The sequence below is a fragment of the Chelonoidis abingdonii genome, chromosome 6 (genome assembly GCF_003597395.2).
Source record: "Chelonoidis abingdonii isolate Lonesome George chromosome 6, CheloAbing_2.0, whole genome shotgun sequence".
In the NCBI taxonomy this organism is placed as follows: Eukaryota; Metazoa; Chordata; order Testudines; family Testudinidae; genus Chelonoidis; species Chelonoidis abingdonii.
Genome location: NC_133774.1, coordinates 46,772,155 through 46,797,027, shown reverse-complemented (window position 1 = coordinate 46,797,027; position 24,873 = coordinate 46,772,155). Strand labels below are relative to the sequence as shown.

General features: G+C 44.1%; 1 protein-coding gene across 1 annotated transcript in view; it reads right to left on the bottom strand.

Annotated features, from left to right (window-relative positions):
• LHFPL2 (LHFPL tetraspan subfamily member 2) overlaps positions 1 to 24,873 on the bottom strand; it is a 239,702-nt gene that overhangs the window by 16,838 nt on the left and 197,991 nt on the right. Inside the window, exon 4 of the mRNA XM_075066998.1 lies at positions 22,194 to 22,943. Coding sequence (XP_074923099.1) covers positions 22,194 to 22,623 — 430 coding nt within the window. The 5' untranslated portion in view covers positions 22,624 to 22,943. The remainder of the gene's footprint in view (positions 1 to 22,193; positions 22,944 to 24,873) is intronic.

The following is a 24,873-nucleotide window of genomic DNA, read 5'->3' as shown; positions in this document are numbered from 1 at the left end:
TTTCTTTTTTGTTATTTGCCAACTTCGTGTCACCCTCTCGTTGGGATGTCATAAACCAGAGAAGAGGATTATGAGGGAAGGCTACCTACTACAATCCATTCAGCAAGATGACTACAAACAAAACTAGAAAGCTCAAAGCTACAATACTCTCTCGCACCACAACCAGGAAACCTGTGCATATACGAGAGCTCTGATTTAAGATTCTTTGATATAAGTCTATTTCAACAACGAGTACTGCCTTATAGTTATTGGGGAATATTACTCACTCTGCCTAAATAACACTTGCTTATCAAACTCAAAATCTCTGGCTTCCAAAAGAAGCCTTAAAAAGTGGAAAAGACCACTTCATTATTTAGATTGCTTCTATTCAGAAAATATACTGTAGTCTAACTTGTAAACATCAACCCTTCTATATTTGGATGATGTAAAAGCAAACACTCTATCCCACCTCAGAACACAATAACAAAAAACCCTAGGTTGCTGCATAAAATTATCAGTATCCACAGAGCAAAATGTATATTTGTGAAAACAAATCTCTTGAAAAAGGCATAGCAGTGCTTTGCACATTAGTATTGCAGTCTTCCCCGTCCTCTCCTCTCCTTTGGTCAAGATGTTTTTTTGTCCTGAAGACACAGAAACTGTGATAAACTTGTTACGCAGGGTTTTGATACAGTTCAGTAGGGGGATGCAGACTACCATTGTGGAAAAACAGCAATTTGATTAACAAACTTCAGCATGAATTTGTCTCAGTGTGTGCTAGTCAGCATTTGGGGTAAGATCTGAGTTGCAGCAGAACAGCCGCTTTTTTTTTTTTTTTGGTGACGTAAAGCAGATCCCCTGGCCTGACCTTGCAAAACAACCCCTTAGGAATGTAGTTACCCTGCTGTTTATTTGGAAAAGTGGAGGCGCACTATTTAGTTCTGACAGAGTCTCCCATGCAGCTGCTGTTGTGCTATATTAAACACAGTGTATATTAACAAAGCCAATTTCCATTGCAAATCCTGAAACTATCTTCTCATTCCCTAAAGAAATTGTGAAAAATCTCTGAACTTGAGGAAACAGGAAATTAACCAGATGTGATCAATGAGGTGGCAATGTAGCAAGTTCCCAAGGAACAGAGATACACTACTGCATTATTTAAAAAGAGGAGGAAGAAAAAAGGGTAAGACCATGTGAGGGGATCATTCTCCCATAAAAGCATGGGGGAATTTATGCAGGTAGGTTCCATCAGCACTAATGGTATTGACTGCATTCATCCCCTGCATACAGATGGGAGATTAGATTAGACCTCTAGCCCCAAAGGCATTTAACGAAGTAGAAAAAGTAAACTTGCCTCCATTACTCAATGTCACACTTCCATTCTGTCAAAACATAAATGGCAAACATCTGGATGTTTTTCTGTCTAGAATATACATGCACAAAGCAGCCATCTCAATTTAGCTCTAAGAGGCCTGGCATGGAGACTTCTTTTTCACAGACACATGGGGTTTTCCAACACAAACAATGCCTGTGAAGGACTCCACCAACCTGCAATTAACAAGTTCTTCTGCTCCTGCTAATCACAGGTACTGAGCAGTCAACTGACAAGGAATTTGCAGTATAGCCTCTTCTAGACAATACTTCCTCAATTATAATTTATAAATGATCCACTTATATTTTAAGCTGATTATATCAAACTGTGTGGGCTCTGAGACTGGTGAACTCAGTCACAGAAATCCAAATCTGAGAGGAAAAAGGTGGGGAATTACTGGACAAAGCCTTACAGTATTCCAAACCCTGAATGAGGATATTTAACAAGAAGAAACATAAGCTAAATTACTTAGAACACTGTGGGCTTGGCTACACTGGAGAGTTGCCTCGCTGGTGCTGGCTTTACAGCGCTGCAACTTACTCACCGTCCACACTTGCAAGGCACATACAGCGCTGCATCTCCCTGGCTACCGCGCTGCATGTACTCCACCTCTGCCTGGGGAATAACGATTGCAGCGCTGGTGATGCAGTGCTGCTCTGCCAGTGTGGCCACCAAAAGCGCTGTTATTGGCCTCCAGAGGTATTCGGAGATACCCAGAGTGCCTGCTCAGCCACTCTGCTCATCAGTTCGAACGCTACTGGCCCCTAGCTTTGGCCCCATCAGAGGAGGATGAACCCGGCCCTTAAATTGCCCCTAGGAAATTTTTATATAGAAACCCCTTCCTGTATTGATTACTTTTTGGCACCGGTTGTGAAGTTGCAATCATGTAGAAGATCTTTCATTGGGTGACCATCTGCTCTCTCCATGTGCAACCGAGCCCAGCATGGAGCAATGGCGAGTTTTTGCTGGACTCATCTGTTTTGGGGGAGGAAGCTGTGAAGTCAAGTCTCTGCGCCTCCAGCCGTAGATTTTTTAGGAATTGTACCTCATGGGTCAGATCTCAGTGAGAATTGGGCGGCCGGATGCTGGAGGGTAAGGGGCCATGACCGGGACGACGGTGCCTAGTTGCAGGAGTTAAAGTTAGGAAGGAGCTGCCATGATAGTGCTATTGCAAAGCCCACGAGGAGAAGAAACTGCCGCTCCTCGGCCTGAGCCATGTCCCCACGACCTGCGTTTTTACAAGGACTGCTGGTATGTCCTACTTGGGGGTACCCCACCACCTAATTCCGATAAGGACCACGATGGCACACTTCAGAAGACACTGCGGCGGTGTTAGGGGAAGGGAAGAGGAACCAAAATCATATGAGTCAGGAGGAGTTACTGGGTGGTGGGGGACCATCCGTCCCGGACGAGGTCCCCGGAATGGCTATGCCAAGCCCAGGATCTTCTCAAGCCAGAGCGCGAAAAAGGTAGCCATGTTCGCGTATGTCAGCTAAGGTTATACGGTTGTGGTAGGACGCAAGCAGTGGAGGAGCCGGTTCTTTTAGCAGGCTGTTCTCCGTGGTGTAAGTGCTTATGTTGTTCTCGAGGGATGGAATGTTCGGTAGAGAAGGAGGGTTAGGCCGACTACATGCATGCATAGCATGTCCTTCGTTGTTGGAATGTAGGCCATTGATTGGTGTGTCGGTCTCATGTCGCGGGGTATAAATCGGCCTCTCGTCGTGGTTAATCTCTTTGCAAACCAAGTTTTCATGCGCAGAGCGTGGGGCAATGCGCTTGTCTGCTGTTCTTTAGTTTGAGGGCGAGAGCCACTGTGGTCTCCTGATGTTCCCAATGCAAGTTAAGTCAATGTCCGGTGCACTGTTGCCGCCCAGTTGCGTGTGGTTGGACATTGCTGCACAAGCCAAGTGCATAGGGGCCAGGCGAATCCGTATTGCTGTTAAGAAAGACTCCTCCGCTCTTCGGCCAGCTTACCTGCAGCAAGCTGAAGATATCTTCCAGGATTAACTTTCTGTGAAAAAATGTGGGAGAATTGTCAGTGTAGGTGCCCCCTGCAGCTGTTTGTGCTTCTTCCCGCAATGCACTCAGGAAACCTCAGTATCCAGCCCTGAGCAATCAGTCTCCCCCTTTTTACTCACCATTTCGGGGCTCCTGTGGGTTTATGTTAGGACACTCCCTGATAGATATCGGTAATGGGAAATTATTTATGCTAGTGTCGTGATAGATTTATGTTTTGACGGGATAAAAATTGTCGCTGTTCATTTATTGGGTTTGAAGGGATTGGAAATGATAGCTGATGAAATATTGGTAAAGCAAGTGCATAGGGCCTCTGTTAACTGTTGGTCTTTTGCCTTTTCCACAGCGACCTTGACTTCTTGGTACCTGCCCTGTGTGAATTCAACAGCTCAAAGGACTCTTTATAAATCTTGCGGATAGAAGCCGAGCGCAAAAAGCAATGATGACCTGCTTGAAAGCAGTTATAGAGATTCACTGGGTCTGTGCCAGAAAGATATAATCAAAAGTGCTCAGGTTATGCTGGGGAGGAAAGGAAAGCAGGATCCACCATAGGAGAAGTGCTAGCAGCAGGATGAAATTAAGCACAAGCAGTCACTGATAAGCATTCCTGGTGCTGCAAGCGGACTCTATCCATGCGCTCGTACGCCATCGATTCAGGCATTAGACTTACCTTGGTCTTGGCGGTGGGACTCCGGCACTTCCGTGCTCCATAAGCTCTTTCCTTTGTGCCCCAATGTCAGCTCAAACCCCTTCACAGCATCCAGGTTTATTACCACTCAACAGCTGCCCCCACACCGGTAATGTTCACCACCAGCCCTGAGAACTTACAACCCTTACCCCTCTGCACTTTCATCCCATCAACATCCTGAGATGGGTGCTAGCCCAGTCATGTGCTACAGGCACTCCGACAGGACATTATTTCAAACCTGTGACTCTACCAGTTCCCCCACCACCACCCCCCTGCCTTTTAGGTTTCCAATTAACATGTTTTGTGTGTGGTCTGTCAATAAAAATTATTTTCTTCAATAAATGAAATTCTTGGCTTTTGAAAACAGTCTTTATTTTTTATTTGCAGCCAACGTCAAAGATTACCTGTAGCCCAGGAAAAACAGACACTGCAAAATCGCTTAGGAAATGAGATTCCTATCTAACCTTGTGGTGTAGAGCACATGCACTCAATCGTCCCGTCTGCAAGCGCATAAATACCTTACTGTTGGTTCAGCGGCTCAAATTCCTCTCTTTCAAGGCATCCTAATCCTTGAGCCTTGCTGGGGCCCTCTCTAGTAGCCCTGCTCTCTGGGCTGTCCGCAAATTCATCCTCCAGGTCATTGAACCTCGAGGGCCCATTCCTGACTGAATTGTTTCACACTTCCCTTCACAAATATTATGGAGGGTACAGCACCGCCGGATGTAATCCGCAAGGGATGCTGCTTTTTGCCCCCAAGGTCTGCTTTTCCCTTCTACAGAGATCGCTTGTAGCACCCTTTTTAAAATGGCCAAAAGCAATCTCCTAGAATCTTCGTGTTTACGGCTCAGCCTGTTAGTGAACCGTCTTTGATCCTTGTTTCAAGCTCCCTGTAACAGTTTACATGAGCCAAGGATTCACCAATGGGCCATTTCAATGTCCCCTTACTGTGATCTTCCGGTGTCTGGGGAAAAAGTCCCTGCCTGCAGCTTCTTTGGAACAGGCCAGTGTCCGAAAGTATGCACTCATCATTGCACCTTTTTCCAGTAGTCGCCTGTTGTTTAATGTCAATGAAACGCCCATGGTGATCCACACGCGCCTGGTGGACGATTAGAAAAATACCACTTGACCTGATTAACGTACTCGAGAAGGTAGGTGGGTGTGTGCCAGAATAAGAATATGTTCTCCCCATCTTATCGCCCTCCACAGTTAGGAAACATTTGGTGCAAAGCCATCCACCAATGTCTGGCATGTGTCCCGAGTCACGGTTCTTCTAGCAGGATTGTGATTAATGGCCCTGCAAACTTGCATTCAAAACGATTCCAGACGGTCGACTTTCCCTACTCCACTAGTTTCCGACCGATCAGGTATGCTGTTTGGATGTTGCCAGGCTTCCCAGATGGCAATACCCACCCCGCTTCTCCACTTCGGCATGGGTAGCTCTCAATGCTTGCCTGTCTTCCTTGCGTCCGCGAGAGGTGGAGGCTGTAGAGCTTCAAGCACACAGTCCCCTATGAAAGTGTCTGCGGTTCTTCTCATCCTAAGTTCTTGCCGCCACTGATCGTCATCCTAGACTTCCTACGACAAAGTAGATCCCATCCTCGCAGTTGCTTGTTTCCCCGTACGAACCCAAAAGCGGCGTTCCACGAGTACTGAGCATTTCCGTGAATTGCCACAAAAAGCAATGTCGTGTCGTACGCGTCAGGCGACTCTTACGTATTTCATCTGGCTCTCGAGCTCTTGCTGGGCATCACTTTTGAGCTTTTTAAGTGAATAGCTCAGCTGCCAACATGATGTGCTGGCGAGACTCGTCAGCATATTCCTCAGCAGTTCGGGCTCCATTTCCCACAGAAATCGCACTGCACAGAAACCATTGGGCGAGTCACAATGGCGCCAAACATGGACAGAAAAACAGGGACTGCTGGGATGTGAAGCGATGCATCACGGGGCGTTGGGACAGGAAGCAGAATGACCCGCACCCTTCCGTCCCCTTCCCACAACCCATGGCGCCAAAATGGGACGAGGTGCTCTGTGGGATAGCTACCCATAATGCACCACTCCCAACAGTGCTGCAAATGCAGCCACACTGCAGCGCTTGTAGCTGTCAGTGTGACCACACTCCAGCGCTTTCCCTACACAGCTTTTACGAAGACAGCTTTAACTCCCAGCGCTGCACACCTGCAACTGTAGCCAAGCCCTGTGAAATAATCAGTCTCTAGACTTGTGTGCACAGCAGATCTCTCTGAATCTAGAGAGAAAACTAGGCTGTAAGAAGGATCCTGCTATTGTTTGTATTTTAATTCTGTTCCAAATCCAGACTAAGACTTTTGTGTAGACAGACCATTGCAGCATTTTCTCTGAAGGGTTCCACTATGTTCCATCAGCCAATAAAAGGGGCTTGTAAAATGGTGTTTCCTTCTGAAAATGTCGTAACTGTTACTGTTATCCACAGCCCCTATATTTATTGTAACTGACAGAGATTAGAGGGGAGAAATTATTCCCACTCCCACCCTGCAATCATAGAAGCTGACAGGGCTGGAGCACTCATGGGGAAAAATTGGTGGGTGCTCTGCACCCACCGACAGCCAAGCTCCCCTCCCCACCCCACCTCTGCCTCCTTTCCTGAGCACGCCGCCCTGCTTCTCTTCCTATCTCCCAGTGCTTGCCGCCACAAAACAGCTGTTTTGTGGTGTAACAAGCTCCGGGATGGAGGGGAAGGAGCAGGAACATGGCGGACTCAGGGGAGGAGGCAGGGCTTGGGCAGGGATTTGGAGAAGGGGTTGGAATAGGGGCAGGGAGGGAGCAGAGCTGGGTGGGGACTTTGGGGAAGGGGTTGGAATGGGTGTGGGGCTAGGGGCAGATGAGGGTCAGGCACCCACTTGCACCAGCAGAAGTCAGTGCCTATGCCCCAAATGCATTTGTGTAATTGACACCACTTTGCCTATAGTCAGTGTCACTATTTTGTTCCTGGTGCATACATTCTCCAGGTCTGCAGGAAGGTGTTCACTGGTAACAGCAGCAGCAGAATTGAAACAAAGTAGACAGACAGCAAGAAGCAGGCAGGTGTGTGGACACTGGACAATGAGAAAGGGGAAGAGTATGAGGAGCCCCGAGCCTGAACACCTTTGGTGATGTTAATCACCAAAAGACCCTTCTAAACATAAAATAGGGAAATAAAAAATCCATAACAATTTCAAAGACTCAATCAATGTAAAAAAACCCCACATTGACAGTGTCCATTTAAATCATAAAACTGAACTCAGGCTTATAAAGGCAGAGTGGAGACAGGAGACTTAGGAAACAGGACTGTTGAAGTGGAAGCCGCTATGCAAAATGCTACTCAGCAGATTGCTCAGCCTACTTGAGTGATAGGAAGGAAAGACTCACTAATTAATTCCAGACTCATGGAGCCACATGCAGATACAAATACATCTGGAACAGCTTCCACCTGAGACAAGAGATTGAAATGTTTAAAGTAGTGGCCAGGCAAATTCTCAAAACTGCTTAGACTGTGTTTCCAAAATACCTTTAAAAAGTCCCTACCCCTATGTGACTATCAGAAGAAAAAGAAATTCCTTCACGGTTCCCTTCTTCAATACAGACTAAGCAAGAGAATAAACTCTCTTAACTTTCAGTCCTAACTAAGCTAATCCTTTTGTTCATGAAGGTTACCCCTTTATTGTGAATAGGGCAAGTTTTTCTTTATTTAGAACCAAATCTGTGTAAGCTCTCTAATCATTCAATAGAAATAGGATGGTAGGAGGGGGACAGATGCGGAAATGGTGTTGGGACTGCAGGGTTGTGTGTGAGAGATGGAAGAGAAGGCTAATAACCAGGATACTATGTACTACTGTGGGAGTGAAATACACACTGCCACTACTAAATGAAACTAAAGTAAATCAGAGTGTTTGTAACCCTCCATGTGGGTTCTTCTGACAGAATGACAGCAAGGCAGGTGCTGCCTGCATGGCCTTTGGCTATTGGTACAATATAACTCTCTTCTCTGTCACACTTGTTGGGTGGACTGCAACCCATTATTTTAACAATAAAGGTGTGCATAAGGCATAAGCACCCATTCTCTATCACCTTTTAACACTGTGGTTAGACTCCCTGTTAGTTGAGGGGAAGAAAATTGGAAGCAAACTAATGATTAAAAAAAAGACCCAACCCCTCTCACGGGTTGCAGAATAAATTGGATGTGTGGACCAGCCTTGCTGTGCTTCAGAATGGTTCAGTGAGAGTGATGGCCCTGCTGGTAGAGTCAAGATTAAACATCACATCCATGAAAACTGAAGAGTTTACAAGATTTCAGCCATACAAAAAAATGTATTAAGTGCTATATATGACTTGGGCACTGTATAAATAATAATTAAATACTCCTACCATTACTACTAATTTCCCCTCATTCATTCCAACCCTTCTCATGGGAGTGGTACCCTAAGGATTTAAACTTTCTCTTGCTTCATAAGTTCCTCTTGAGATCCCGATAACATAGATACCTTATCCTCCTTCCCATGGAGAACCTGCTGGGATGTCTTTGAAGCTATCAACTCAGTTCCTTAATTAGTAGGAGTTGTTGCTACTGAACAACTCAAAGCAATCCAGCTTTTCTCTTCGTAAGCTGAATATGCTCCCCCTCCTCCTCAGACTTTCCAGCCCATGGCAACACCGGAAGGAGTACAAGGTGAGGATTGTGACCCACATCTCCTGCACAACAGTGTAGACACAAACAGTAATCTAGCCACCAGTCTCAATTTTAGGTCAATTTTCACACTGACCTACTGGGGCAAAATGGAGCATTCAATATTTTTCAAGATTAAGAAGCCTTGAAAATAAGTAGAGGCTTATTCACCTGCACGTCTACTAATGTTATATATGCCATCATAGGCCAGCAATTCCGCCCCCCCACCCCGCCATGTACATTGGCCAAACCAGACAGTCCCTATGCAAAAGAATAAATGGACACAAATTGTACATCAGGAACGGTAACATACAAAAGCCAGTAGGAGAACACTTCAATCTTCCTGGACATTCTATAACAGATTTAAAAGTAGCGATACTTGAACAAAAAAACTTCAGAAACAGACTTCAAAGAGAAACAGCAGAACTAAAATTCATTTGCAAATTTAACACCATTGATTTGAGCTTGAATAGGGACTGGGAGTGGCTGGCTCATTACAAAAGCAGCTTTGCCTCCTGGAATTGACACCTCCTCATCTATTATTAAGAGTGGACTACATCCACCCTGATCGAATTGGCCCTGTCAACACTGGTTCTCCACTTGTGAGGTACCTCCCTTCTCTTCAAGTGTCATTATATAATGCCCGCATCTGGTTTTTTATCCACGAAAGCTTATGCCCAAATAAATCTGTTAGTCTTTAAGGTGCCACTGCACTCCTTGTTGTTTTCCTGAATTATTCTGGCAAAGCAGCAGCAAAGGAAAACAACAACGGCTGTTTCACAACACTAGATATAACCCTTCCCACCACTGCAACACTGGTGCATGCCAGCCCCCTGACTAGCATATACAAGTTGTATCCTGCTCATTTGAAAAGTGAAAAGCACATGCCTGTCATGCTACTTAGGGATGGCTAAATCAACATTTTGTTTTCTTAAAATATTTAGAAGGCCTGTGGGTTGGTTCTCTGTTGTGAAAAGGCACTGTGACACAGCACTAGTAGTATAAAGTGCAGGAATAGGCAACCTATGGCACACGTGCCAAAGGCGGAACACAAGCTGATTTTCAGTGGCACTCACACTGCCCGGGTCCTGACCACCGGATCAGGGGCTCTGCATTTTAATTTAATTTCAAATTAAGCTTCTTAAACATTTTAAAAACCTTAATTTACTTTACATACAACAATAGTTTAGTTATATATTATAGACTTATACAAAGAGACCTTCTAAAAACGTTAAAATGTATTACTGGCACGCAAAACCTTACATCAGAGTGAATAAATGGACTCCGCACACCACTTCTGAAAGGTTGCTGACCCCTGGTAAAGTGGGTCCAAACAGAATCCCAGGAGTATTCTGTTCCTCCTCTATAAGGAGGTTCCTTCACTGGTACACAACTGCTGGAGTAGCTCTTCTTCAATCCACCTTCCAGCCACAGAGTAGGGTGGGAGGAGAGACAGACAGAAGGAAGGAGTATGGACAGGAGAAGCAGAGTGTGAGCTGTACCAGGTGAGGCTGCTTTACCAGACATCAAGGAGTGGGGGCCCAGACTGTGAGAAGAATAAAGGTGGCTTAAAGCCTCATTGTTTCCTCCCACTGCCACTTGCCATTCCTATACCAAGATCAAGAACAAAGCACCTAACTGACAGTCAGGTCCTCAGAGCTAACAGAGATGCTTTAAACTATTCCTTGTTTTTAATTTCGATGAAAAATCTTCAGTGGTTATAAACTAAATTTATAGTTTAAATAGTCCCCTGCAGTGTTTGCACCCTACATGTTACAACAGGTTAGACTATGGCTACTTCTAGGCAGCAATTTAAACACCTGCAGTTGGCTCAGATCAGCTGACTCAGGCTCGCAGGACTCAGTCTCTGGTGCTGTAAAATTGCTGTGCAGACACTTGGGCTCAGGCTGGAGACTTAGTCTCTACACAGCAATGTTAGCTCTACATGCCAATTCCCATGAGCCTGAGTGAGCTGACCTGGGCCAACCACAGCCGCACCATGGATCTTTTATTCCAGCGTAGACATAAACCTATGAGATCTGGAAGTGAAACTCACTATTCTATTATGCTTGTCCTAATGTTTAAAAGGGGGCAGTCTGAACTGTATTACCTAAAATCTTAGAAGAAAAAACAAGGGTTTTAAAAAGTGCCCCACTACCGGAGACTTTTAGCACAGTTACTGGAATCTGGTATTCATGAGTGGCAAGATAAAAATGTTATTCAATGGAAAAGAACACTCAATGCAATCCTATTAAAGAGCCTACAAGCTACATTTCCTATGAGTGAAAACAAAATAAGGTCACTGTCAAACCTAATCAGTGAAGACTGAAAGTGTATAATCTGCTGGGCCTCCAATGACACACCAAGAGTTACTATGACCCCAATGAAGAATCAGTGTGTTCATACAGGCATATCTTGGCAACATCGGAAATGAACTGACCGTGAAATCTAGTCTAATAGAAATAATGTCTTCAAAATAAACATTCATGAGCTGTAATAGCACCAGTTCTAGTAGGTCTAGGAATGTCCTGGTATCCTGGTTGGTTTTACTGTTTCTTTTATCCAAGTTATCTTGAACCCCTCCAGATTCTGGTCACCTGAAGGACCTGTCAGCCAGCTGAGTTTGTGACACAGCAGGTACTTACCTCACCTTCAGCCTTTCACATGTTGCCACATTTTCTCCTGTACTCCAAAATACACCTCAGCGTTGGCCCCCATCACATGAGACATCAAGCCAGCCCTCTCCCACATTCAGATCCATGTGCCATTAGAGCTTGCTCTGACTCCATGCTATGCTGTGATGAGAACAAGCATTCAAGCAGCTCAGCTGCATGGAAAGCCAAATGGCTACTGGCCCAGCAGGAAGGCTTCTCACCTCCCTGGAGAATACCAGATTGTGGCTGGGTACAGATGGACTAAAGAGCCTTTTGTTCTTGACTAGGAGGGTGAGGAAAGGGTGGGAGAAAGGAAGTAGACTCAGAAAGAACTGCTACAGCATATGGAGTGGGGAGTCAATGTGGGGCAGAGAAAGTGGTGGAGAGGCAGATGGGGAGAGCCAGGGAGAAAAGAGAAGAGGAGAGGATGAGAGTCGTAAGAAAGAGAAGAAATTAGAAAAGGAGCAGAGAGGAGTGATAGAGGAAGAGACGAGCAAGAAAAAAGAGGCAGTACTTCGAGCAGGGGAGGGGGGTTACATATTATATTTATAATACACAATCACAAATAAAGATGATGGGTCTGCAGATAGAGAGTAAAAATACTATAAAAAGGCTGCGACAGAGAAAAAGCCAGAAGGATGCAGAATGGTATGTAATTTTTTTTCTCTCACTCAGTCCTGTACTGAACCATGTCCTAGTTTTATTCTTAAAAAGGAAGCGAGGGGAGTTTTAGGCACCCTTTTCTTTCTCTCTCCTCCTGCCCCGCAAATTCAGTTGTCAACGCCTGCCTCCCCTCTACACCACACGTGCCATTTGCCCAAACTCATATTTTGTTTTGGATACCTAAACACATTAGCCTCCCTGTTATTTCAATGTGTCATCATTTATCACTGAAATGGAAAGAGGCACAATGACCAAAAATTTGACTTTTGTAAAAATTGGAATTGTTATAAAAATAATAAAGGCACAAGCAACACACACACATCCCAAATATGAGAAAATCTTCATTAAATCACACAAGACCATGTACAACATGCTCCAAACAAACTCTGCACAACTGTTTCTTATAGGGATATATTTATACAATGTTTCTTTTAAAGTCAGTCACACTGTACCTTTACTTCACTGGCTGTTTAGCATGTTATATACTTAGGCCTGGTCTACACTACGCGTTTAAATCGATTTAAAGAGCGTTAAATCGATTTAACACTGTATCCGTCCAGACTAAACACCTTTATCTCATAAAGGGTCTTTAAATCGATTTGTACTTCACCCGCGAAGGAAGTAGCGCTAAATCGATATTCACATATCGGATTACGGTTGTGTGGAGGAAATCCGACGTTATTGGCCTCGCGGGCGGTATCCCACAGTGCACCACTGACCGTTCTGGAAGCAATCTGAACCTCGATGCAGCAGGCAGGTAAACAGGAAAGCCTGCGACTTTTGAATTAACATATCCTGTTTGCCCAGCGTGGAGCTTGATCAGCACGGGTGCGATGCAGTCTCAAATCCAAAAAGAGCTCCAGCATGGACCGATACGGGAAATACTAGATTGATCGTGTATGGGGAGACAAATCTGTTGTATAGAGACTCCGTTACAGAACAAAATGCAAAGGCGTTTGAAAAAAATCTCCAGGATCACGCGCTGGTAATACACGTAACGGAAGCCAGAGACTCTAAATGACGCGCATGGATGGAGGGGTACTGAGATCCAGCTATCACAGTCATCGCAGTTCTCCTGAAGTATTTGCATTCTTGGACTGAGCTCCCAAGTCTGTAGGTTCTATAACACAAGTGTACTGCGTGTTCAGGAATAGACCCTCAGTTTTCTCCCCACCCCACCACGTTGAAAGAAAAGGGAAAGAAATCATTTCTGTGACGTTCATTCAATGTCACCCTATGGTCTACTGAATGCTTGCTGGTAGATACGCGATTGCTGCAGCAGTGAAGAGCAGTATCCGCTCTCTTCCTCCCCGGTGGTAGACGTACAATAACTGATGACTCCGTCATCGCTATCACCCCGTGAGTGCTCCTGGCTGACCCTAGGTAGGCTGGCGGGGGCCTGGGTAAAAATGGATGACTCCCCGTTACTCCCAGTGATGGTACATGAAACGGCTGGTACCATCGTTCATCATACAACTGGGGGCTGAGCTTCATCAGCCCCTCCCTTCCTGTGTAAGAAACGATTCTGTATCCTGGACTGTCATAGCCCGGGAGGCTGCCTCCCCTCATATATCACTAACAAGTCCTGTTTCTTATTCCTGCATTCTTTATAACTTCATGAACAAAATGGGAGGGGGGCGGACACTGCCACGTAGCCAGGAAGGTTGGGGGAGGAGGACAACGGTGGGGTTGTTGCAGGGCACCCCTGTGAATACTGACAGGAGAGCAGCTGTTCTGATACACTGGTCCTCTAATACACTTGCCCTTATTCTAGGCAGGACTGGACTCTATTTTTGAAAGCCATAAGGGAGGGATTGACTAGTCCCAAGTGACAACTCCCAATTTGCTTTTTGCGTTGCGCCCCAGCCGATCTTCAGCCAGGGGCAACATGATCAGCGGACGTACAGAAGGGGAGAAGATACCATCATCTCATTGCCCAGTTTCCTCTGGAGTAGACGGTACGAACGAACCGCTGAACCATCTCTGCTTCATGCAAAGACAATGAATGCTTCTTGGTTAGCGCTGGAGTATCGTGCTCTCTCTCCGTGGCATCCAGTACACATACATGGCCGGAAAAAAAAAAAAGCTGAACGGCTCCAGGTTGCCATGTATGGCGTCTGCAAGGGCAATCCAGGGAAAAACGGCGCGAAAGGATTGTCAGCTGATGTTTTCCAGAGGAAGGAATGACTGATGACATTAACCCAGTACCACCCTGACAATAATGATTCAACCCAGAATTCAGGGGTGGGAGATCTCGCGGAACTATGGGATAGCTATACAGAAGAGTCCACAATGCACGTTCAGATCAAGTTAGCCTCGGACCATGGACGCACAACGCCAAATTACTGTGCCTAGTGTGGCCGCATGAAATCAAATTTATAATATCAGTTTTATAAAACTGATTTTAGCTAATTCGATATTATCCCGTAGTGTAGACGTGACCTTAGTGTTAGCACAGCTTTCCTTCTTTGGCATATTCCTCCTCTCTTCCTCCACACAGTGGTCCCTGAGTTTGAACTTTCAGCAGCCAAGTATGTATTAGCTGTCACATTGGCATTGGGCCATGTAAGTTAGAGGAGGCCTTATACCACACTATTCAGAATGCTACAGAAGTTAACGCTCTGTCAGGAATTCCACTATATCACCTCCCCACCACACACACATTTTGTTTGTTTGTTTTTTGAAGAATTTAGAACACTGGCATTAGACAAAACACTGTAGGTTGAATATTAGAAGGAAACACTTGTTTTCAAAATAAAATAATAAAAGTTTGGGATGCGTTTCCACACTTCTGTAAAAACAAATAGGTTTACTGGGTCTGGTTACCTTAGTGCATCCACTTAACTGAACTGCTGCTTCTGTTTCAACACACTGCATCTTTTTCTCTACCCCACTTGTCTAGCATCTGCTTCCATTAGTCCACAAGCAGCAAGACTCCAGGCAAATCCATGCCATATCTTACCTCCCTGCTCCCTAGCATGTCCCTATTTCCCCCAGCAGAGTCTGCCTCCCTATTCTTCACCTCCACTTACAACTTCTGATCACTCTAAACAACCCAGCGCTGTAATTCCAAAATCCTCCTTCCCTTAGATTCTCTCTAGCAGCTCCCATCATGCATTCCACAGTTCCACAGTAAGTTCTAATAGCCCCACTCCATTACAAGACCCTATTTCCTCCAGTTTACCTCCCAACCCCAGAGGAAACTCCAGTACATTTCCATCCCCTCTGTTTATCCTCCTGTCTCAGCAGCAAGTTCTGACTGACCCCCTGCTTCCTTCTCAGCTGTCTCAGCAATTCCCAATTCCCACCCTGTATCCCAGCAGCTCTCAATCACACCTCCCTGCCACACTACAATTCCCAGAGAACGAGCCATTTCTACTACTCTCCTGCACACATCCAGTCCTGACTACATCTGGATTCCACCACTCACCACATGCAATTCCAGATCCATCCTTAGCTCCCAGCCACAAATAGTTCACATCTCACACACACAAATGCATGAAGTTCAGCTTGCATTCCTCTTCCTCTGGGAACAATCTCCCAAATGGGAATGAAGGCAGAAGCTGTAGGCTTAAGTCCCACTTCAAGTAGGTCACCCAAACATGCTAACACAAACTCCTCCAGGACTGTGGGGTTTTAGTTGCTCATGCAAGTCGTGGGTGGGTTTGCCACATTAAAGAGTGCTAGAAAATGACAGGCTACGCCTCGAAAAATAACAGAGTGGGAAAAATTTTTGAAGAGTAGCTACATTTAGGTGGCTATAAAATTTCAAGTTGTCCATGTAAATGGAAAACTAATTAAGCTCTTTGTTACAGGAAACTCTGCACAAGTTAATTATCCATAAGGCATCATACACATTTATGGCACTATATAAACAATAAAAATAGCTTGGATATCAAAGATAAAAGAGGATACTTTGGTGCCCATAAACTGTTCAGTGTGGACTGAGATGGTTAGGGGAGTGTTACAGCTTTTTATGCATTCATATGAAATATTGATTGTTCATGGTCAGATTATTTTATGTTTCACTATAATAAATTGCGTTAACATCTTATCTCAGTAGACTTCTAATCTGTTTAATTCTGAACTTTGATCTCCTCTCTTTATTCTGACTGCACCTTCCTTTCTCCTTCCCAACTTGTTTTCTGTCATCGGCACATTTCAGCAATTGGCTGCACATTTATTCCTCCAAATCACTGATCTGTCATGAGAATGTAACAGTGACCCTTGTTGCACTCCCCTAACAACCTCAAATCCACACTGAACTGTGTATGTGTCAGACACACATACAGACACACAATATTAATTTAGTGTGCCTGGCACTAAAATTCAAGCACATTTAGTACTTAAGTTTTTTTTGAAATGCTTACTATATTTTATTTAATAAGCCAGTTTAACAAGAATTTAAATTAACTTCAATATTTATATTATATTAAATATATTGAAAGAGGGAACATATTTAAGTCTGAAACTTTCCTGAGGCAACACGGAGAGATGCTAAAAGATTGTCTCTTTCTCTATAGGAGATACACAAAACAAAAATAAATTATGTCTATAAGCTTTCAACAAAAAACAACATATTACATCACCTACACTAAGCGTTATTCTAGCACTATCCTTTTCGGCAGCAGTGATTATGCTGTTATGCACAGCTGAATTCAAATGTGGGTTAGAGAGTTTTTGAAGGGATGATCTTATTTGATTGTTCTTAATTGCCTGTCACTAGGTTACTGGATTTTCTTGTTCTATAGTTTAAAAGCTGATTTTCTTGTTCTATAGTTTAAAACATGTTGGACTTGGCAGATGTACACCTGCATTCTTGAAATCCACAGCAGCAATTTTTTAGAGATAATTTGTATAGCTACAATGAACAACTAGTTTACATCCTGACTACATCAGCTAAAAACAGCCAGGCTTTGGAAAAAATGGAGCCTGGACAGATGCTTGCTAAGGAAACTGGAACTGATATTGCAAAGCTTGTAAGTGGAGGGCACCCAACTGTGCTGTCATGACATATTAAAATGGATGATAGAGAGCTGCTACTAAAATAATCAGAGATGGGATTATTGTACCAGGATGCAGCAAATACAAACAATTGAAAAAATAGTTTTTCTTCTTAAGAGAAATCCAGAGAGGCACAAATTCACCCTAAATCACTGTTATTAACAAAAGATTAGACCAAAAGTTCCCAAACTGTGATCTGGAGAGCCCTTAAATTGTGGTCTGTGGAGGGAATAGGAGAAGCACCATGAAGAAACATGATTGCTGGAGAAGAGGATAGGATTACAGGGAGGGAACACTGAAGGGGACAAGGAGGATGGAGGGGACTTGTGATGGCGCAGTGGGTTCCTAGAAAGGGCTTCAGGTGGAAGGAGGTGAGGTCACTTGACTGACAACTGTTTGAAGCAGACTGAGATTCAGCTGTGGGGGAATGGATTTGATTCCAAGTGTGCACTGAATATCACTGGGGGAAACTGATGTTCATTGTGGAGTGGAAATTCATCCTCTGGGAGTGGAAATTTTTTTTTATTTGTCCTGGGGTAAGGGAACTTGTGAGGCAGGCAAGGAACTGATGGTAAACTGCAAACCTGATAACGGCTTGGTAAGTGGAGAACTGTGATCACTACTATTGACAAGCTGAGAATTTGCACATCCTCTTATATTTATGTTACCCCATCTGCCCCTTGCCACCCGGGCCTGCTTGTTTAGTTCAGCACCTATTATGTCTTGTCTTCTAGATGCTAAGCTTTTTGAGGTAGGCGCTATCATTTATTATATGTTTGTACAATGCCAAACACAATGGGAGTCCCCACCTGATTGTGGGCTTTAGCTGCTAATGCAATGTAAATGTTAAACAATAATATGGGGTGGAATTGGCTTTGAATGTAATGGTGTGGAGAACAGATTTTGAAGAATGAGTGTCCCAGTTTGGCAGCAGGGAGGAGGACAAGGAAAGGTAGTCCCCTACATGGCTCCCTAAAAAAAAGAAAAAACAGTCCACACTATGAAAAGGTTTTAGGACCTCTGGGCTACATAATCCATTTAATAGGCCGGCTGGTAATATATTCTTGTTTCAGCAAAGAAAGGCAGTTATACTTCAAATGGAAGTAACAAATTAAACTGCCTTTCCAATATATTAAGAAACATCATTTTATTTATTTGTAAAGCTCTGTCAGAGTGACCTTGTGCTGTTCCCCAAACGGAAACAGACTGGCCTGTTGAAGTCTCAGAGTTCAGATAATGTCAAGTTATTCATGCTGCTAATCTGGTCCCATTGTTCTAATATGTGGATAGGGTGTCACTGAAGGTCTCTAAGCCCCAGCCCACACATTCATAAACCAGTCTGAAATCACTAGAGCAGATGCCTGTTCAGCCATAATTCATATAAATGAAGGACAGTATCTGCCTAGCATTCAGACTCAGTGCTTCCTATTTACTATCTATTTAGAGCCTAAGGTTCACTTTTTTTTTTTAAATACCTATAAGGTTGATTTTAAAAAAAAGTTTATAATGACCAATCTCATAATGAAACTAAATTATACCAGAGATTGAAGTCTGATGTTACTGTAGGAAACTCTGCTTTTTTAAACAATTTATAGTGTCAATCAGGACACAGGAATAAGGAGTAAACATGAATGTCATGATCGGAAGGTGATTTATTAATATAATCTACTTAGATTTTAAACTTTTTCAGCAGGGATTAGATTTTCTTTAAGGGTGTATACACTGTATAACACACTGGGGTCCCAAGTCCTGATTGGGGCCTCTAAGCACTACTGTAATGCAAATAAATAAACGATGATCATATGACTCATGGACTGTTGATAATTAACTACCTACAGCTTGATAGTTACTATGACAATCTACCTGGATTTATTTGCTAATCAATTAATATATGTATTTTAGAACAGTGCATCATTTACCCCTAGCATTCCAAGTGATTCAGTTGCCTTAAAAACAGATTGCATGCTTCACAAAGACATTCAAATGAATGCTTGTCCAGTCTCCTAGATGCTAGGCGGTAATTATTTATCTAATGATATGGTTCCACTCTTTGGAGCAGATGACAGATTCGTTTCTTCATGGCATGATATGTTTACAGAATTAAGACTGCCAGTTAATATTCCTGAACTTCCACAATAAAAGGAATTAGTCTTAAAAGTGAGTGCTGAAAGACTTATTCCACTACAAAGGAATTCCACGATTTTGGAAGGGCCTTTTTAAAGAAGCAGATTTTTTCTATTAAGCTTTATACTTCTGATTGTCTACAAACAAACAAAAACTCTCTGTCAACTAGATATGTGTGTGGCTCCCACTGACCTAAACAGGAGCTCCAGACATGTGTCCAAGGGCAGAAGTTGAACCAATGCCATAACAGAAGAGATGCATTTTTGTAATCTACAGTTTCACCTCAGACAACTCCCAGGTCACAACCTAGGCTGCTAGACAGAAATGATACATCCGGTGTCCATTATTGTTTTTCTTCATGATGAATTCCAGGAACAGATTAACTTGCAGAATGTTTTAATTATATTAAGTCCTTGTAGCAAAGATATAGAGATTTTAAATGTGATTACGTCTGCTAGATCCTTAGTTCCTGTAAATGCTTGTGCTGTGGTTGGAGCCTGAAGTAAGAGCATCACATCTTTGAAGAAAAGATGTACTACATAACTGCAAATTTGTCTCTCTCTCTCTCTCTCTTTCTCTCAAACTCACAGAGACAGAGAGAGAGAGAAAAAAAAGCAAAGCTACTTCATGAATGTTATTCCCCTTGCTTATTTACAGAATCACATTTGAAAGATCAGAAAACTTAAGACAAGGAGTCAGGACCATGCATGCTTTGATAGCTGCAGCATTACTCTAGATGTGGGAATATTGTTATAATTCTGTTACTTAAAGTTCAACCATGCTGACAGCTGTCCTTCTTGAACCATTTGGTTAAATGTTTTCCAAAATTAGGAATTGAGAAAATTAAACCTCACAGCTGTGACAAGTCATCAGCAAAACATTTTCAGCCATTCAGGTACAGCAATACTATCAGCACAAAGCAGCAATGCATTCAGTAAAATTAATCTTGAGAGAACAAATCACTAGTCACAAGATGGCTGGCTGCAAATAATTATATGGGCCTTTACCATAGCAACAGTTTAAATAATGTGACCTTTCAATTACCCTGGTTCATGCTATGTGGATTTATCTACATTATTAGGAAGTGCTTCCATTCATAGCACTTCTCAAAAAGAGGGACTGACATCTTCCCTAACACATGAGAAGTGCTTTACCCATCAGATAGCTCAATTCTTGAGACCATAATTCTTCCTAAAGGCACAGCTGGTTCAATTATAAAACATACAATTCTTTTTCTCATATTCCCTATTCAGAGGCAAGTAGAATTGGTCTCCAGTCCAGAACAGTCTTTCAAGATTCAGGAATCTGCCTCCTACTAATTTTGAAATTAGAATCTTTATAAATATTCACCTCATTTTAAAATGAAGAGAATATCAGCCCAGCAAAATGACAGCTGACCTGCTAATTTCTGAAATAAATGGCAATTTAAAAAAGCGAAAAGCTAAAACGTACAACGAGATGCTACAGCTCTGACATTCAGACCTGTGTATTTTTTGCATTTGTGATGGTGAATTTCCAAAACGGAGGGGTCAGACCAAAAAGGTGCCATTTTATTGTAAAAAAATCCCTTTGCTACTTGCATGCCACCATCTACACAGGTAAACTGAGAGCCAATGTAGGGCTCTATTGTGCCTTGAAGGCACAGCCTTACACTGGGGGTGGCAAGCATGATGCCTTTATTCGGGATCTCCAGGGAGTGCAGGGGAAGCTACTACATCACCCCATTTCAAGGTGTAATGCACACTGCACTTGTACTCAGATAGCTCTGCTGGCTGCTGCCAGGCCTGACCTTCTCCTCATCCCATTTTAGTAAGTCATGAGTCCTAGCTAGGTTTACAGAGTCCCAGAGCTCATTTGCATGCAGCCAGAAGGCGGCTCTTTACACACTCCCAACACTCCCATGTACCCTGCTATACTAAGCATAAACTAGCCCACAACTGAGCACAAAATATAATTAGCTTCAGAAAGAATTAAACTTGCACTCTTGCATCTCCTCTCACCCGTGCAGCCAACACGCCTAAAATCAGAATCAATTTGAAATGCCAACCTTCTTTTGAACAAAACCCTTTTCTATGGTTTGAACATATCTGGTTGAGAGCACAGCCCTGAGGGTGAAGAAAAGACCTCTCTACATATCCTATTTCCTGCTGCCACCCTGGTGACTCCCAAATAGATCCATGAAGGTCTTTACGGTTATATCTGAAGATAGCCTCTGTTCTGAAATGATCAGAGCAGAGAGTATAATACAAAAAAAGTGGTTTTTTACACTGCTTATTAATGAAAGCTCCCAGAACTACTAGCTAACATCCACTGAAAAGGGAGGAATTTAACATTCATTTTTTGATCTCACTGCACAGAATTTTTGTTAAGCTCCAGGAAATATGCAATAAAACTAAATAATATCTGACCGAATTTCTCAGGAAACTTAGAAATGACAAGTCACCAGAAGCCAATTCATTTGTTCAGTTCAAATGACCATCACTTAGGCAGTGAAAAGGTACAATCACCTCTTCAAAAGCAGCTGAAGTCCCTGATGAGTGAGGAAGGGTCTTATTTCTAGAAAGCATCTTGGGTCAAACTGTGTTCTTGGATAAGTCCGTGCATGCAAATATAGCCCTATCACTGGGATTTACTCTCACCACGACCCCGAAGTGAGAGACAGACAGACACAGAGAACTGCCTTCAGAACTAATGGAAAAATCATTAAAGGAGTGAGAGGCAGACACACTATTGTTGGTGCCAGCATTTGCTAACAGCACAGAGCAAAGCTAAGGAGAGAAGTCCTTGTTACTGAAACACACTTTTCAGACAGAAGAAAAACTTGAACAGCAACACAGGAAACTTTGGTCTGTTCACCTTGGCACAGCGCAATCCTTAATCCTCCTGCCCGTGTATTGTATTATTACATGATGATTAGCTAGTCAAACAAGACTTAAATTCCTAAACACTGCCATATGGAAGAGATATGTATAAAATAGTTGGGGAAGTTTTCAGTTGCTGTCACACCACACTTACCTGCAATCCCTTGTAGCAGCCCACAGACATTAAAAATACTTTTCTTCATTACACTCTGCACACACATAGTAAAGACAGACACAAATGCCACAGCACAGAGAATCATGATCCCCACAGCTAGAAAAATAGCAGTAGCCTGCCAGAACCCACTGGCAATCTCGTTAAAGTTCTCTGCATAGGGCCCACAAAGTGTGTCTCGTCTGGAAACCTGCATGTGAGAGATTCTGGTGCAACGCCCATAGATGCCCAAAGTTGGATGGTAAGGCTCCTGTGAGCCTCCTGTCCTGTTGTCTATATCTTCGGAGCTCACAGGTTTGGCTTTGCCAATTAGCCAATCTGCACTCATGAAAGCTATGAGCTCTGCAAAAGCCACGACAATACTCAGGAGCGTCCACAGCATTGAGCGACAAGTTACAATGACATGACACATATTGCTGTCCAGTGCTTACGGTCAGTGCAGTTTGAGAGTCTGAAACCCAAAACAAAGGGGAATAATTAAAGAAAAAATATCCACAAAAAATGCTGCTTCAGATCTGCTCTTCCAGCTGTTTCACAATAGCAGGGAAGGAGAAGAAGTTAGCTGCCCAAAGTTTTGCAAGCAGTCCAGTCATTTGTTCTCAGTGTTTAGCTTCTCCTTTGGTTGCTGAGTACTGAAGTATGTGTTTCTGCGTTAATATTCATACTGGCACATGACGTTACAATAGTGTGGGGGAGGGCCCAAGGACTGCCCACTGCTTTTACATCACACACCTAGAGGAGAGAAAGAAGATGAAAATGTTAGCAGAGGAAGAAAAAAAAAAAAAAAGCTTGACTCTACCCCCGCAGTTCCAGAGAACAATCCAGTGTTTTGCAAAGATCATTCTAAATCAACATATGAAAGTTCTAACAAGGGTCTGTCAAATACAGCCTGCTGGAAACTTCCCAGCTTAGACTCAATGGAGTGATTAATCTCCTGCTGCACTGCTGTACTTACAGTATCTGTTTTGTCCCGTCCTACTTGCAGCTGTTTGTCAAAAACTTTGTAAGCAAAGTCCCAGCAACTCCAAACATACCCAGCCACCCACAACCCACCTGTTGAAACTACTAGCTTTTGGGAGCTATCCAGTAAAACGCTCACACTTGTTTAGGTAGTTTTTCAGAAGTGCATTGTTACAGTGCTGCCCTGTATTTAGTCCTGGGACTCAAACAAGCAGAATGATATTGGGTACCTCTGGGAAGGAGACAGGATACAAGCTCTTTCACGTCAGGATCATATGGGACACTTGTGCAATGAATGAACCCAGTCTCATACTATTTCACTGAAAGAGATTCCTAGCTAGACTGCTGCCTACTGTAGCTGTTCCAGCTTACGTCTCAATGAAGAGCAAAACAGAAGTGCAACTGGGAGTAACCCACCCACTGGAACGCATCAGAGCTATCGAAACATACCACAGTTCCAAGATTTTGAAATAGTTCTGCAGAACTGATATTGTACAGTATTCTTAATCGTTGCTTATCTTTAAGTGAGTAACACAAAACAAGTTATAATATCCAACACACAAGTACATGGCATCTCATCCTGGTTAATGCTAAGAGTGGCAGCCTTAGGTAATCCATGTTGCTGCAGAAGTTCTTACACATTCAGGAGCCCTGCTCACTGCCAAACAGCTTATGGATCCAAAAATAGACGCGTCAATGGACTGCACACTCTCTCAGCACCCTCTAACTCAGGGGTGGGCAAACTATGGGCTGTGGTCCACACCCAGCCCATCAGGCCTTTTAATCCCTCGAGTTCCTGCCAGGGAGCAGGGTAAAGGGCTCGCCCTGCTCCTGTGCTCCAGCCAGGGAGCAGGGTCGGAGGCTTTCCGTGTAGCTCCTGGAAGCAGCTGCATGTCCCCTCTCCAGCTCCTATGTGTAGGGCAGTCAGGGGGCTCTCTGCACACTACCTCCGCCCCAAGCGCCGCCCCCCGCAGCTCCCATTGGCCAGGAACCGTGGTCAATTTGAGCTGCAAGGGTGGCACTTGTGGACAAGGCAGCGCGCAGAGCCACATGGCTGGCGCCGCACCCCCACGTAGGGGCCATAGGCAAGCATGTCACTGCTTCTGGGAACCGCAGGGGTGGTGCCTGCAGATGGGGCAGTGCGCAGAGGTGCCTGTCCATGCCTCCACATAGGAACTGGAGGAGGGACATACCACTGTATCCAGGAGCTGCTTGAAGTAAGCGCTGCCCGGAGCCTGCATCCCTGATCCCCTCTCGCCTTCTGAACCCCTCAGTCCCGGCCCAGAGTACCCTCCTGCACCCCAAACTCCTCATCCCCACTCCTTCTCAGAGCCTGCACCCCCAGCTGGAGCCCTTCCCCTCCCCGCACCCCAGCCCCCTCTCACACCCTGAACTCCTCATTTCTGGCCCCACCCCAGAGCCCGCACTGCCAGCCGGAGGACTCACCCCCTCCCACACTCCAACTCCCAATTTCATGAGCATTCATGGCCAACCATCCAATTTTTATACCCAGATGAGGCCCTCAGGCCAAAAACTTTGCCCACTCCTGCTCTAACTCCTCTTCACTGCTAGCAATCTCTCTGTTCTTTCCATCTCCCCCTGCAGTCTGGGACTGCACCACAGATATGCCCTACCTTCCCTGCCTATTTGTGCTCCTTCCATGTCAGATGGCTGTCTACTCTTGTAGCTTTTCTACTCTCCA